The following is a 16,341-nucleotide window of genomic DNA, read 5'->3' on the forward strand; positions in this document are numbered from 1 at the left end:
CTACTAGCTCCTGCGTGCGTGCACTCACTGTCTGAGTGTACACACACCCACACTCCATTTCCTTCTGATCGCTGATTGATTATTGTAATTAGTTAGTTCTACTTACTGTTACTACTTACTCTTACTGTACTAGGAGTCTAGGACACTCAGTCACTGTGTTCATAGGCTACTAGCTCCTGCGTGCGTGCACTCACTGTCTGAGTGTACACACACTAAATTTACTTGTGATTACTACTGATTATTGTAACTGCTAGTTGTACTTCCTGACTGTTACTACTTACTTACTGTACTAGGGGACACTCACTCAGTCACCTCACCAACCAACCCACTCCATTAAAGTACCCCACTTTTCACCCGCCCTTTTAAAAAACTTTTGTCTATACGCCCAAAACATTGAAGATGTCTGGAAGTGGCAGCCAGCGCGGTTTGGGCAAGGGGAAGGGCAGCAAGGGAATCAGGAGGAGAGGGAGCAGCATTGTGGCAAGCCGCGGCCGCGGGCGCGCCACCATGCACAGTTCCGCAGCAGCAGCAGCAGCGTCAGTGGCTAACATTCCTCCCATAGCCACTGGCCGTGGACGCCTTGGGCGCCGCCCAGCAGGAGCATCTGCAACTCACGCTGCAGAGACACAGCAGCAGCAGCGTGTAGCACCTGCTCCCATTTTCCTCCAGCCGGGTCGGAAACGTCCCATTGAGGAAAAGGGTGCAGACACTGTGGTGCAACTCATGACGGAGGATGAGCAGCCCGCCATCAGCTCTGCATCCGAGGCCTCCACCCTCACCACCACCACCACCACCACCACCACCACCCCTGTTCGCAGCAGCCGCCCAGCAGGGCCTGGGGAGGAGGCCAGTTCACCATCAGTCGCCGACCTGTCACTCAGCAGTCTTTTTACCCCAGGCACCATCAGGGTATTGTCTGCTGTTGTTGGCGATTTTGAGGAGGAGATGCTGATGGGCACTTTGGGGGAGGAGGGATTGGACAGCAAGACTGTGGCGACAGTCAAGCGTCCCATCCATGCATCAGGAGAGGAGTTTGGGGGGTCATCATCCCAGCAGGACATGTTTCAGGAGGGGCATGATGATGATGACCCGGTGACAGACAGAGACTGGGTGCCACCACCTCCAGGGGATGTCGTCCTCAGCAGCTCTGAGGAGGAGGAGGAGGATGCGCTTGTGGGCCTTGCAAGGAGGCGCATCATTGCAAGCATTGGCAGCGTCCCACAGCCTGCTGGTGTCTCAGGCTCAGCAGCAGCAGCAGCAGCATCAGCCAGTACCACCACCAGCCGCACCCAAGCCCCCCCCCCCCAACCACCACAGGGAGACAGGCAGCAGCGCTTCCATGCCGTAGGGGGAAGTTTCTGTCACCAATCTGGCGGTTTTTCACCATGCCCACTGTGTACAGCAAGTACGCCACTTGCAACCACTGTCAGCGGAAGTTGAGCAGAGGTGCAGACCCCTTAAAGTTCAGCACCAGCTCGCTCATCAACCACCTTGCGGCTAAACATTTCCACCAGCATGAGGAGTTCCAGAGGCTGAAGGCATCTGCTGCTGGCAGTGGCACCACACCCATCACTGCACAGCCTTCAGCAGCAGCAGCAGCAACAGCAGCCACCCGCCCTCCTGCTCCTCCAGCAGCACCAGCAGGAGTGCGGAAACGCACTGCTCCTCCCCCCTCTGCAACTCCTGCCGCCGACACTGAGGCCTGTTCTGGCAGCCAGTCCTCAGTGGCCTCCTCTGCTGTGTCTGCTGATTCCCGTGTCAGCAAAAGGCCACGCCAGAGCCTTTTGAGCGAGTCCTTCCAGGGGGTGGTTAGGGCTCTGCCTCCCAGCAGCCGTCGCGTGCGGCAGCTGAACGGCTTGCTGGCACGGGCCATGTGCTCCCAACTCCTGCCGTACACGCTCGTGCAGGAGGGGAGCGACATTCGTGCGCTGCTTGCTTGCGCAGCCCCAGACTGGCAGCTCCCCAGCAGACACTTCTTTGCCCGCAAGGCCATTCCTGCACTGCACCGCTTTGTGATGGCCAATGTGGAGCGAGGGCTGGAGCACGCGGTTGGTGAAAGGGTCCACGTCACCATGGACTCCTGGAGCAGCCGCTTCGGGACAGGCCGCTACCTGTCCTTCACTGTCCACTGGGTCAGCTTGGTGGAAGGGGGTGAGGATGGGAGAGCAGCAGCGGGCACAGCAGCAGCAGCAACACAGTGGGTGGTGCCACCCCGCAGGGTCAGGGGAACTGCAGCAGGTTCCTCCGATCCTCTGCCATCCTCCGGCACACCTGGCCAAACCCCCCGCCTCAGCAGCAGCGTGAAGGCCCGCCACTGCCAAGCGCTGCTGCACTTGGTCAGCCTTGGGAAGACCAAGCTGACGGCAACCCATGTGTTGGCCAAACTCCAGGAGCAGGAGAGGATTTGGCTGACCCCCAGAGGCCTCAGAGTCGGAGAGGTGGTGGCCGACAATGGGGCCAATCTGGTTGCCGCAATAGACAGGGGAAACCTGACCCACATCCCCTGTCTTGCCCACGTGCTGAACCTGGTGGTGCAGAAGTTCCTGCGCACCTACCAGGGGATGGGCGAACTGCTGGAAACGGCAAGGAATGTTGTGCGTCACTTCCGGCCCTCGGCTGCAGCCTGTGCGAGCCTGGAAGACGTGCAAAAGGAGCTGGATCTGCCACGCCATCGGCTGATCCTTGACGTTCCGACTCGCTGGAACTCCACCCTGGCGATGTTGGAGCGTCTGGTTGAACAGAGGCACGCTGTCAAACAGTACCTTGCCCTGGCCACTGTTTCCGCAGCTCAGAGAAGGGACAAGACCAGCAACATCCCGTCCATCGTCCCCGATGATGACTGGAGGCACATGCAGCAGGTGTGCTTTGTGCTGGCTCCCTTCCTGCAGGCCACAAACATGGTGAGCAGGGACCATGCTATGGTCTGCGAGTGGGTGCCCCTGGTTTCTCTGCTGAACAGGGCCCTCGATGCTTTGCTGGAACAGGGAGCGGCAGCCTTGGACCAGCAGGAGCGGCAACCAGCTGCGCAGTCCACCTCTGAGGGGGAGGAGGAGGAGGACTTGGTGGAGGTCCCTGACCTGGCTGCTGATGAGGGGGATCAGCACAGCGCAGCTGAGTTGGTGCGGGGGTGGAGAGAGGATGAGGCGGCAGAGGAGGAGGATGAGGACAGCACTGACGTCGATGTGCCAGCAGACGTGGCCCGCCTCTTCCCAATGGCAGCGCACATGCTGACGTGCCTGCGCAGGGACCCCAGGGTGATCCAGATGAAGCAGAGGGAGGACATCTGGATCAGCATGATGTTGGACCCACGCCTCAAGGGGAAGTTGAGCCAGTTCCTGCCGCCTGCAGGAGGAGACCCAGCGCAACAAATAAGGAGCTTGCAGCAGGCCCTTGTTGAGCGCTTGGAGGAAGCCTTCCCCCAGCCTTCCACCCCCACTGTCCAGCAGCCAGCACAGAGGCAGCAGCAGGTGCCTGCATCCAGCAGCAGCAAGCGCCCCACAGACCTGCTGTCTCTCAGCCACGAGCTCTACAGGACTGTAGAGGCTCCGGCAGCAGTGACTAGAGAGGAGATGCATGCAGCAGCATCCTCCTCCGGTCACAGCCAGCGCCTGACCCGCATGGTGGCTGACTACATGGGGTCGTACAGCGGGCTTGACAGTGATGCCCCTGTTGATCCCATGGAGTATTGGGTCAAGCGCATGGAGATCTGGAGCGAGCTGGCGCAGTACGCCCTGGAAGTGCTGTCCTGCCCCCCTTCCAGCGTGCTGTCCGAGCGCTGCTTCAGTGCAGCTGGTGGCGTGGTCACCGAGAAACGCTCACGTCTGTCTCACAAGTCTGTGGACAGACTGACGTTTCTCAAGATGAACCAGGCGTGGGTGGAAGGCGAGTTCCTGGCCCCTGTTGTCGGCGAGAGGGGGACATGAACTGGCTGCCGGAACCATCGTTAATGTGCCTTACCACCCTTTACCACCTCCTGGCTCCTGCTCACTAAGCCAGCCTGGTTCACTTTGACTATTACGTCGCCTGCAGCCACACATTTTACACCTACAGTGGGCTGCTGTGTACTGCCCTTCTGCTGTCTGTCTGTGTTTCCCACTGCCAGGGTACACAGAATTACCTTCTTCTGCTGCCACTCTGCCACCAGCTATTACGTCAAACAATAGCTATATTGGTTGTAAAACCAAAAACCAAAAAACCATAAAAAAAAAAAAAAGGTTTAATTTTTCTGAGGTGCCCGGGTTGAAAACTGTGTTGTCCCAGTTGTGTATTGGACACAATGTGGGCTGCACGACCGCTGTCTGGGACCTCCTGTTGTGTTTATTTACAGCCCTGGTATCACCGCTAGGTACCAGGGCTATTATGTCACGCTGCCTACCTGCTGCCACACTCACACTGCTCCTCCATACCTCCTCCTGCTGCTGCTGCTGCTGTCTGTCTGTGTTTCCCACTGCCAGGGTACACAGATGATTTACCTTCTGCTGCCACTCTGCCACCAGCTATTACGTCAAACAATAGCTGCTCGCCTACTCCTCCATTCCTCCTCCTGCTGCTGCTGTCTGTCTGTGTTTCCCACTGCCAGGGTACACAGAATTACCTTCTTCTGCTGCCACTCTGCCACCAGCTATTACGTCAAACAATAGCTATATTGGTTGCAAAACCAAAACCAAACAAACCATTAAAAAAAAAAAAAGGTTTAATTTTTCTGAGGTGCCCGGGTTGAAAACTGTGTTGTCCCAGTTGTGTATTGGACACAATGTGGGCTGCACGACCGCTGTCTGGGACCTCCTGTTGTGTTTATTTACAGCCCTGGTATCACCGCTAGGTACCAGGGCTATTATGTCACGCTGCCTACCTGCTGCCACACTCACACTACTCCTCCATACCTCCTCCTGCTGCTGCTGCTGCTGTCTGACTGTGTTTCCCACTGCCAGGGTACACTACACAGATGATTTACCTTCTGCTGCCACTCTGCCACCAGCTATTACGTCAAACAATAGCTGCTCACATTACTCCTCCATTCCTCCTGCTGCTGTTGCTGTCTGTCTGTGTTTCCCACTGCCAGGGTACACAGAATTACCTTCTGCTGCCACTCTGCCACCAGCTATTACGTCAAACAATAGCTATATTGGTTGCAAAACTAAAACCAAACAAACCATTAAAAAAAAAAAAAGGTTTAATTTTTCTGAGGTGCCCGGGTTGAAAACTGTGTTGTCCCAGTTGTGTATTGGACACAATGTGGGCTGCACGACCGCTGTCTGGGACCTCCTGTTGTGTTTATTTACAGCCCTGGTATCACCGCTAGGTACCAGGGCTATTATGTCACGCTGCCTACCTGCTGCCACACTCACACTACTCCTCCATACCTCCTCCTGCTGCTGCTGCTGCTGTCTGTCTGTGTTTCCCACTGCCAGGGTACACTACACAGATGATTTACCTTCTGCTGCCACTCTGCCACCAGCTATTACGTCAAACAATAGCTGCTCACATTACTCCTCCATTCCTCCTGCTGCTGTTGCTGTCTGTCTGTGTTTCCCACTGCCAGGGTACACAGAATTACCTTCTGCTGCCACTCTGCCACCAGCTATTACGTCAAACAATAGCTATATTGGTTGCAAAACCAAAACCAAACAAACCATTAAAAAAAAAAAAAGGTCTAATTTTTCTGAGGTGCCCGGGTTGAAAACTGTGTTGTCCCAGTTGTGTATTGGACACAATGTGGGCTGCACGACCCCTGTCTGGGACCTCCTGTTGTGTTTATTTACAGACCTGGTATCACCGCTAGGTACCAGGGCTATTATGTCACGCTGCCTACCTGCTGCCACACTCACACTGCTCCTCCACACCTCCTCCTGCTGCTGCTGCTGCTGTCTGTCTGTGTTTCCCACTGCCAGGGTACACTACACAGATGATTTACCTTCTGCTGCCACTCTGCCACCAGCTATTACGTCAAACAATAGCTGCTCACATTACTCCTCCATTCCTCCTGCTGCTGTTGCTGTCTGTCTGTGTTTCCCACTGCCAGGGTACACAGAATTACCTTCTGCTGCCACTCTGCCACCAGCTATTACGTCAAACAATAGCTATATTGGTTGCAAAACCAAAACCAAACAAACCATTAAAAAAAAAAAAAAAGGTTTAATTTTTCTGAGGTGCCCGGGTTGAAAACTGTGTTGTCCCAGTTGTGTATTGGACACAATGTGGGCTGCACGACCGCTGTCTGGGACCTCCTGTTGTGTTTATTTACAGCCCTGGTATCACCGCTAGGTACCAGGGCTATTATGTCACGGCGAGCTGCCTGCCTCATTGACTGCCTGCTGCCACACACTCATCCTCCTCCTCCTGCTGCTGAATTTACCTCCTGCTGTCTTTGTGTTTCCACTGCCAGGGAGCACATACAATGGCACTTCCAACATGCGTGCGCCCACCAGCTATTTGTTACGCTCAAAAATAGCTGCATTTCTTTAAAAAAAAAATTGAAAAGAGAAATACGTGAAGAAGAAGAAGACGATATTGAAAAAGAAGGAGAAGGAGAAGATGAAGATGAAGAAGAAGATGAAGAAGAAGATGAAGAAGATGATGAAGAAGAAGATGAAAAAGAAGAAGAAGATGAAGAAGATGAAGAAGATGAAGAAGAAGAAGATGAAGAAGAAGAAGATGAAGAAGAAGAAGATGAAGAAGAAGAAGAAGATGAAGAAGATGATGAAGAAGATGAAGAAGAAGAAGAAGAAGAAGAAGAAGAAGAAGAAGAAGAAGATGAAGAAGAAGAAGAAGAAGATGAAGAAGAAGAAGAAGAAGATGAAGAAGAAGAAGAAGATGAAGAAGAAGAAGATGAAGAAGATGAAGATGAAGAAGAAGAAGAAGATGAAGATGAAGAAGAAGAAGAAGAAGATGAAGAAGATGAAGAAGAAGATGATGAAGAAGAAGAAGAAGAAGATGATGAAGAAGAAGAAGAAGATGAAGAAGAAGAAGAAGATGATGATGAAGAAGAAGAAGAAGAAGATGATGAAGAAGAAGAAGAAGAAGATGAAGAAGAAGAAGAAGAAGAAGACAATATAGAAGAAGAAGAAGAAGATATAGAAGAAGAAGATCTAGAAGAAGAAGAAGAAAGATAAAGAAGAAGAAGAACAAGTATATACAGTAACACTACTGAACAAAATTAAGGACACAACTTCTCTTTCCACATTTTTTTTTAAAGGAACATCCCCACATAATCACTTGCTGTTGTTACTTGGAAAAAAAGATGTTTCTTGCATCATTCACCCTCAAAACAAGTGTTGGAAGCTATTTAAGGCCAATTCGAATAGTCAGCTCGAATAGTGAGCTCGAATACCGACTCGAATAGTGAGCTCGAAGTCAAGGTCGAATCGAATAGTAAAAATTATTCGACTCGAATATTCGACTGACCTCGAATAATTTACTATTCGAATTCGACCAAACTCGAATTTTAAAAAGGGGTATTTGAGCATCCCACCTCTGACAATTATGTTGCCTTGTTTAAATAGACCTTAGTGCATCTGCCAGCCCATTAAATCCATTAATTCATATGCTAACCTAGACCATCCATACACATTCAAGAGCAGTGACAGATTTTAACAAACTAGAAAGCAAAGCATCACATGATCTCTGCTAACAGTGGAATCCAGTCAGCTTGATCGATCTTTAGTGTGCAAATATTATCTCAAGGGGCCCTATGCAATTGTAGAACTCCCCAGCATTAAAGCCCACCTGACCCAAACACAAACAAATAAAATAAACACATGAGCACAATACTTACCCCCTTCAGATTGTTTTCGCCATGTTTTTCCCTCCTTCCGTTCTCACGTTCATCCATGGCTCTGTTCATCTTTAAAATGGTGATGACCCCAGAAGAACTGCCTGGTCAGCGCTTCTTCTGTGCCCAATGTGAATGTATAGGGATCGGGGAAAACATGGGGTGGTGAAGGGGCATGAATAGGTTGTGTGAGATCAAGAGATGGGGAAGGGACAGACTAACAATGCAAGCCAGCCTCTTTCTTTTTTAAAAAATGACTTTCTTTAAAAGTGATATTTTTGGGGCTGGGGATAGCAGGGGGGGAAGGGAGGATGAGAGTATAGAGGACAATGCACACAGGATTGTATCTGCAATATTGACATACCTCTGTGCTTAGTTGACTTACGGTACTTGCAATTATAGTTTTCACCTGGCATGGCAGAAGAAAGATGGCTTGGATGATATTATTTCCACAAAAGATCTTTTGCTCCTATGCAAAGTTTGCATAGGAGCAAAAAATTTCCAGTTTTGCCAGTTTCTTGCTGTACAGTGCAAAACACACAAATACCTAGCCTTTCTTTCTTTGTTTTATTTTGCTGCCTGAAAGAGTTAATTTTCAGGCATGGGGTGTCAGCTTCTGCCTTGTCGGTATACAGTAAACCTCACTGATAAGCAAATTACAGCCATACAAGTTTTCCTTGCAGAATACAACTACTGAGGGCAGGGGAAAGATAGAAAAAGGTCAATAGTTCTGGAACTTTGCTCTGGGACACTTAATGGGCTGCCAGTGAACAGGGGCAATACAACATTCAATCTAATTTGTAAATCTTTAAATATAAAATAAAACCATAGGATATCTAAAAAGTCATTTTTAGGAGTAGGAGGATAAATACAATCTGTTTTCACCTTGGGTTCACTTTCAATTAAATAAACCTGCTACTAGAGGGTTTTTTTGTAAAAAAAAAAAATGTATATACACTCAAAAATGTGAATACACCCCTTGCATTGTTGTAAATATTTTATTATGGGTAGGCTGGTGATGTCACTAGTCATTGCCCCTTAAAGGGGTTCTTTATGGGTTTTTAAAAGCAAAAAAGTGTCACTTACCTGGGGCTTCTGCCGGCCCCCTGCAGACATCTTATCCCGCACCGGCCTCAATGATCCTTCGGTTTCCGTGCCGCGGGTCACTTCCCAATTATTTGTCTACCTAGACGTATGCCACTGCGTCTGCGCAGCCATGGTCGTGCGCATGGTCGTGCGCGTCCTCGCTCCCACTCTCATCTCTGGGAGCTTCCTGCCCAGGCGCAGTGCAAGAGAGCTTCACACTGCACCTGCACAGGAAGCTCCCAGAGACGCGCGCGGCCATGGGCGCGCAGACGCGTTCATCAGGTTAGACAAATAATTAGGAAGTGACCTGTGGCACGGGAGGATCGTTGAGGCCAGCATGGGACAAGATGTCTGCAGGGGGATGGTAGAAGCCCCAGGTAACTAGACACTTTTTGACACTTTTTGTTTTAAAAAGCCCATACAGAACCCCTTTAAACATAAAAGAGACGGATTGCGGGCTCAGCTTCAATGGGGACGGGCAGTCACCATGCATAGATGGATCGCTTTTTGTTTTGTTCCTAGTAGGTGAGTACTGGGTGGGTGGCTGCATTAAAGCGAATCAGAACTTCCTCTCTGCTCTAAAAGGTAAGCAACAGAGTTGCTCAAATCCGAATTCGGGTGAAAGCCGGACAGTTGCTATCCGGATTTCACCCTGTTAATTGCAATCACCTGTGCGGGCTGGGCGGGGGGGGGGTCAATCTTACCTAGCTGACGTCTTCTTAGGTCCGTCCCTCAGCGCCCCCCACGATGCGATCGACGCGCGTCACGGGAGTACAAACATTTCCTCCTTCAACCCGGAAGGAGGAAGTGTTTGTACTCACGTGACCGCCGCGTGGAGCGCATCATGGGAGGCGCCGAGGGGTGGACCTAAGAAGACGTCAGCTAGGTAAGATTAACCCCCCCCCGCCCAGCCTGCACAGGTGATTGTAAGTAACAGGCTTTCACCCGAATTCGCATTGGAGCAACTCTAGTAAGCAATACCATTATGACCTTTAAAGAAAAATATTTCCTTCTTAGTAAGGCTGATAAAAATCCTGCAATAAGTCTGCAGTGTGTCTACTTCCTGCTTTCATGGAGGCAGACATATTGTTAACATCCTGTGCCTACCAATTAGCTAATTCCTGAGCTGACACCACTGAGAGATACAATTACAACTTGTGATTAGACACAGATGACGGGGAATGGATAGGCTAAACGCTCTAAATACATACAGGGTGCATTTCTCTGTTCTCCTTCTGTCCTGTGCAAGGAGGGAAAAGAAGAAGGAATGGGGAGGGTTATCTAAGCTGCTAGAAGCCTATAGAGTTAGTGTGAAGGGATGTTGATGTCTAAAGGGAATTTGATGCAGGGACAGAGTGCGGTACAAACACCACAACCACACTAGGCTACAACCACGCAGTGTGTTAGTTTACTATAGAGGCGGGATTACGGTGCAGCCTAAGACACAACAGCTTCTTCTGGCAATGCATCATGGTAGCTGTACAAACGCTAGATTCTCAGCAGAGACGACCCCGATCAGAAACCTCAGCCAAAAACAACCTAGTGTGTGTGTTGGCTTTACGTTTGCTGGATCTCTATTGTTCTCCACTGTCGTTTAAATTTTGAAAATTAACCCCTTAAGCTAGGCTGTACACCATATTATCTTGATTGTACACTCTAATCACAACTATGTAGAAAACAGCTGGCCACTAAGCATACAATCTTGATTGTACAATCTTACCACCTCCATGTAGTTTGACAGTTTATCCACTCCAGTGTATTCTTAATCTGTCAGTCCTAATGCAACACAGATGTGGTAGAATTGTGTTATTGGCCAATTTAAGACTAGAAGTAACCGTACGCATTTAGATTGCCACCCTATGAGGCAAACAGAACAATCCCTCTGTGATCTGAATCTGATCAGAGGATAGAATCCCCCCCCCCCCCCTAAAAAAACCCCACTACAGACAGATCTAGATTCTTCAATAGATTTCACCAGGAAATCTATACAAAAATCTATTGAACTGCACAGTTGAGCTGTTTGATACAGCGCAATGCCATGGGCCAACCATCCACCGCCACTCCCCTGCCGTGTCCAATTAATTCACGTTTTAATGTCCAATTATAATTTCAATTAATTATTGCTTGCTGCAAATCAATCGATTGGTGTGGTTTGATATCACAGATTAATGGCAAATTGGATCTGACTGGGTGCCTCTTTCCCACTGTACGCTGAAAGACTATGCTTTTTTTTGGGGGGGGGGGAAGGGGAAAGGGATTGTTTGTAATCCTAACCCTAACATTTGTATAGCACGTTTATCCTGTTGGACTCAAAGCGCTCAAGAGCTGCAGCCGCTAAGGGCTCACTTAAGGGGCCACCCTGCAGTGTTAGGAAGTCTTGCCCATGGACTTCTTACTGAATAGGTACTGACCCTAGCCAGGAATCAAACCCAGGTCTCCTATGTCAAAAGCAAAGCCCTTAAAGTGAATGTTTACCGTTTAAAAGAAAAAAGCCAGAAACTCACCTAAGGAGAGGGAAGGCTCGGTCCTAATGAGCCTTCCCTCTCCTCTCCCGGTGCCCGGTCCCGCGCAGGATCCCCCGTGGCAGTATTTGACCAGTTCGGTCAAATACTGCCACTTCCGCAGCCGAAGGGATGTTTCGGAAGCCTTCGGGCTCCCGAAGACGGGCCGCTCCATACTACGCATGCGCGGCAGCGCGAGCGCCCTCTACGATGCACTCGCGCGTGCGTAGTATGGAGCGGCCCGTCTTCGGAACCCCGAGTGCTCCCGAAGACCTCCGAAGTCCCTGCGGCGGCGGACGCACCGGGAGAGGAGAGGGAATGCTCATTAGGACCGAGCCTTCCCTCTCCTTAGGTGAGTATCTGACTTTTTGATTTTTAAAGTGGTACCCACTGGCTTTAACCAGTACACTATCCAGCTAATGAAAATCATGAAATTATTGTTTGAAAATCAGTGCCTTTTATTGTATTTTTACACTCATAAATACAATAGTTACAGTATGAAACATGCAATTGTTTGTATAAAAATGGTAAACAAAAATAATGTGTACAACTGATATATAGAACTGATACAGTCTGACTAAAGTTGTGCTGTAGTATGTGTAATAATTGCTAAACATCAATAATAATTATTCTTATAGCTTATACTTGTATTAACCAGATCTATAAAACATTTAAAGAAAAATGTATTTTTTAGTATTTGGATTCAAAGACAAACCACTTCATTCAAGAACAAGTCAATATTTATTTCATACTATACTGGGATAATTCAATACAATTTTTAAAAGATAACTCTCTCTATCATTGATGATCTCAACTAATGATATAATAAGAGCAGGTAAATATACATGTGAATAAAAGTTACTCAAAGGGGCTTAAATTTGTCCCTGGAGTATAACAAGTCTTGCTGCTGTGGGTATATGTGATACTGTCATTCAGTATTGATATGAAAACTTTCCTAATCCTATATAGAATAATGCTAAAAGGGGCATCAAGTGGAACTAGCGTATGCGTAGATTTCTGAATAAAATTAAATATAATTTACAAAATCCCAAAATTTTCAGGAATTCTTAAAGTATATAAACCGAAAAACCTATTTGATTACAATCCCACAAGCATACATTAGAAATATCTGGAGAGAAAAAACATTTAACTGATCAGTTGTTCCATGGGAGTGCATTGTAAAAAAGCTTTCAATTAAAATGTATACAGCCAGGAATACATGTAATTAAGGCGGCAGGAAATTTGGGCGCTGTGGGTAAAACTGAAAACAGCTCTCCCTGCTCCTGCAAAAGTCCCAGTGACGTTAATTACCATTTCCCCTTCAGGCTGCCTTGGACTTTGGGAAAATATGTCATTTGGCTTCCAGCTATTCAGTTAATAACAGATGTTTTAAAACGATAATTTTGCATTAACATTAATTGCAGTACACCCTCGGTGCCGTACACGTTTGCTTGAACCCGCACGTGCGTACATACATGCATGTGTGTGCATTACGCTGCCAATGGGCTGGCCCAATTCTGATTCTTCTTGACTTGTCTGCAGCATTTGATACGGTGGATCATGAAATACTAACCCAGCAACTGAAGAATTACTGTGGCTTAAGGGGTACTGTTCTTAGCTGGTTTCAGTCCTTCCTATCTGGCAGGACACAACAAGTATGTCTGGGCACACACTACTCTAATACAGTGCCACTTGCCTATGGAGTTCCACAGGGTTCTGTACTATCACCATTACTCTGCAGTCTATATGCTCCCACTGAGCAAAATAATCCAGAACTATGGCCTAGGATACCATTGTTATGCAGATGACACACAACTGTATCTGTCCTTCAAGCCTGGCACCCAAGACTAGAGATGTCGTGAGCCTCCAATTTTAGGTTCGCGAACTTCCGTGGAAGGTTCGGTTCGCGCGAACTTCCGCGAACCGCAATAGACTTCAATGGGGGGGCGAACTTTGAAAACTGGAAACACTCATGCTGGCCAGAAAAGTGATGGAAATCATGTTTCAAGGGGTCTAACACCTGGAGGAGGGCATGGCGGAGTGGGATACATGACAAAAGTCCCGGGGAAAAATCTGGATTTGACGCGTTTTAAGGTCAGAAATCACATTGAATGCTAAATTGCAGGACTAATGCTTTCAAACATCTTGCATGTGTATACATCAATCAGGGAGTGTAATTAGTGTACTGCTTCACACTGACACACCAAACTCACTGTGTAACGCACCGCAAACAGGTGTTTGCATAGTGACGGCTGCGCTGGACTGGCGCGCAACATGGCCAGAGTGCAGGCCGTGGCGGTTTCCAGCCCATATGGTCGCCCAGAGGTGGGTTCACTGAACACAAAAGGTAGTTAGATGCAATGAGGTGGGTTCACTCAACACAACAGCTAGGTATATGCAGTGAGGTGGGTTCACTAAACACAACAGCTAGGTATATGCAGTGAGGTGGGTTCACTCAACACAAAAGGTAGTTAGATGCAGTGAGGTGGGTTAAATGAACACAAAAGGTAGTTAGATGCAGTGAGGTGGGTTCACTGAACACAAAGGTAGGTATATGCAGTGATGAGGTGGGTTACCTAAACACAACAGGTACTAGGTATATGCAGTACTGGGTATTACAATGTGCAGCTCCCTGTCACACACACAGGTAGTCAGTCACTGAATGTTCTGGGCTGCTGGCAGTGGCACACACACAGTATGAATTATCAAGGCTGTCTATGCAACACAAGTTTGACACACGGAAGAAGAAAAAATAGATCACAAGAACAGGATTAGCTCTGAAAAGAGCTGTTGCGGGGTGCTATTAAAGCAATACGATTCAGCCAGGAGCAAGCTAACAAGCCAAGAGCCTAACTAATCTTTCCCTAGGAGAAAGTTTGCAGCAGCTCGCCCTACTCTGACTATTTGCAGCCTTGCAGGCACACGAGTGAGTGTAATGGCCGGAGGAGCCTGCCTTATATAAGGTGGGGAGTGGCTCCAGGACTGAGTGTAGCCTGATTGGCTACAATATGTCTGCTGACTGTGATGTAGAGGGTCAAAGTTGACCCTCAGAGCATTATGGGGCAAATCGAGCTTCCAGGAAAGTTCGCCTTCGCCGGCGAAGGCAAACCACCCGAAGTTCGCCTGGAACCGGTCACCGGTGAACCGTTCGGGCCATCTCTACCCAAGACCCATCAGCATCCATAAATGCGTGTCTAGTGGATTTACAAAATTGGATGAACACCAGCTGGTTGAAGCTGAACTCTGACAAAACAGGTGTTGGTGGTAGGTGGTCCACACATGATGGATAAAGTTCAAAATGCTCACCACCTCAAACTAGCAATTGGGGGAGATGCCGTACAGTATAAAGACTCTGTGCAAAACCTTGGGGTGATCCTGGATGGAAATCTAAAACTTAGACAGCAGGTATCAGCTGTCGTCAAGTCTTCCTTCTTCCATCTAAGAAATATAGCGAGAATAAAACACCTTATCCCAGCTGAAGACCTACCTGCCCTGGTTCATGCATTTGTATCCTCCCTCCTGGACTACTGCAATGCCCTGTCCATCGAATCTACAGATAAGGTTCTGCATCCCTTACAACTAGTACAGAATGCTGCAGCCAGACTCCTAGCCAATGCCTCCCGCAGCTCACACATCACCCCAGTACTGCAAACTCTTCACTGGTTGCCAGTAAAATGGAAAATCCATTTTAAGATCTGCCTGCTGAATTCAAGGCTCTAAACCACATGGGACCCAAATACATAGCGGATCTATTGGAACTTTATGCCCCTCCATGCACCCTCCGTTCTGCCAACAAGATGAATCTGGTTATTCCCAGGATACACTTAACATTTGGTGCTCTGACCTTTTCCTATGCAGCCCTTACTTTATGGACCTCACTTCCACAATCAGTACGAGAGGCTACTTCTCTGGACAGCTTTAAAAAAAGGCTAAAAACTCACCTCTTTTCCCGAGCCTTTGAGACTGCATAACGCAGGGTCACAGCACTTTGAGTCCCCAGGGAGAAAAGCGCTATAAAAATATTATTGTTATTGTTATTGTTAAGTAGTTAAATTGCAACTACGTTAAAATGAAATGTCAGATGGATGATACATTTCATTCTTGTCCAAGACAGAAATTGTTTTTCAATTACTTGCCTTTAAAACAGTAACATAAAAAACATATTTTACATAGTTTTATAAGAGCATGCCACAGTTATAAGAACATGCCAAAAAATGCACTTATTCTGGCACACCTATGAGCAGAATCCTAGGCTGTTGGGGCCACTAAGGCAGAAATCATTATTTTAATGCTAGTAAGGGACTTGCATCTTAAACAGGTATTTTACCCATCATTCACACACTGCACATTATATATTAAAAGTATAGAATATTCGTAAGTTATCTAAAATCAGCATAGTAATCATAGAAAGATCAGGTGGCACGTCCTTTCCCATTAAATCTTTGGATCTTCAGATTATAGAGTCCAATGTAGTCCATTCACGTGTTTCATCCATACAAAGGTAGGCCAACAGTCTGGTCAAGGATGTTGCTCCAATTCCCCGGATACAAAATCTGAGTCTTCCTCAAGCAGCTTTCGTAACTGTGGTGAGATTTAAATTCTTGTTAAAGATTGTTGCTTTGAAATTCACAGATTATTCACTGCCACCGAACAATCCCAAAGCTGTCTAGACACAATGCCTCAGGCACAGATTTTGTTGGCCCAATAACCATTTCAAGTCATAAAAGCATCAGATTGTAGTCAAAAAAGACAGTTCACCTATGTTACAATGTACCCAAATAAGTTACATAGAAACAAGAGCCAGTAGGAAAGTCAAAGCCCCCCCCCCCTTTCCCTCACTTCCACCATCCTGAATATAATCTTTCTTAAAATGTGTACACCAACTATAAGTGCTTCTTTTCAGGATTGAGCTTAATCCTGCAGGCAGTACCTAGGGGAATTAATGTTGTACAGATAGTTCACTCTCCTATACGGTGGTGGTGG

General features: G+C 47.8%; 1 protein-coding gene across 5 annotated transcripts in view; it reads right to left on the reverse strand.

Moving 5' to 3' along the window:
• LOC137571708 (uncharacterized) overlaps window positions 1-16,341 on the reverse strand; it is a 173,760-nt gene that overhangs the window by 31,919 nt on the left and 125,500 nt on the right. For 3 of the 5 annotated variants that reach the window (XM_068281256.1, XM_068281254.1, XM_068281252.1), the window contains one exon: window positions 15,590-15,939. The exons of 1 other annotated variant lie outside the window; for it this stretch is intronic. In XM_068281256.1, coding sequence (XP_068137357.1) covers window positions 15,877-15,939 — 63 coding nt within the window. In that variant the 3' untranslated portion in view covers window positions 15,590-15,876. Of the gene's footprint in view, window positions 1-15,589; window positions 15,940-16,341 lie in introns of those variants that run through there. One more of the 5 variants, XM_068281253.1, reaches the window with a different exon arrangement.

Source organism: Hyperolius riggenbachi, chromosome 4 (genome assembly GCF_040937935.1).
Source record: "Hyperolius riggenbachi isolate aHypRig1 chromosome 4, aHypRig1.pri, whole genome shotgun sequence".
NCBI classification, from domain to species: Eukaryota; Metazoa; Chordata; class Amphibia; order Anura; family Hyperoliidae; genus Hyperolius; species Hyperolius riggenbachi.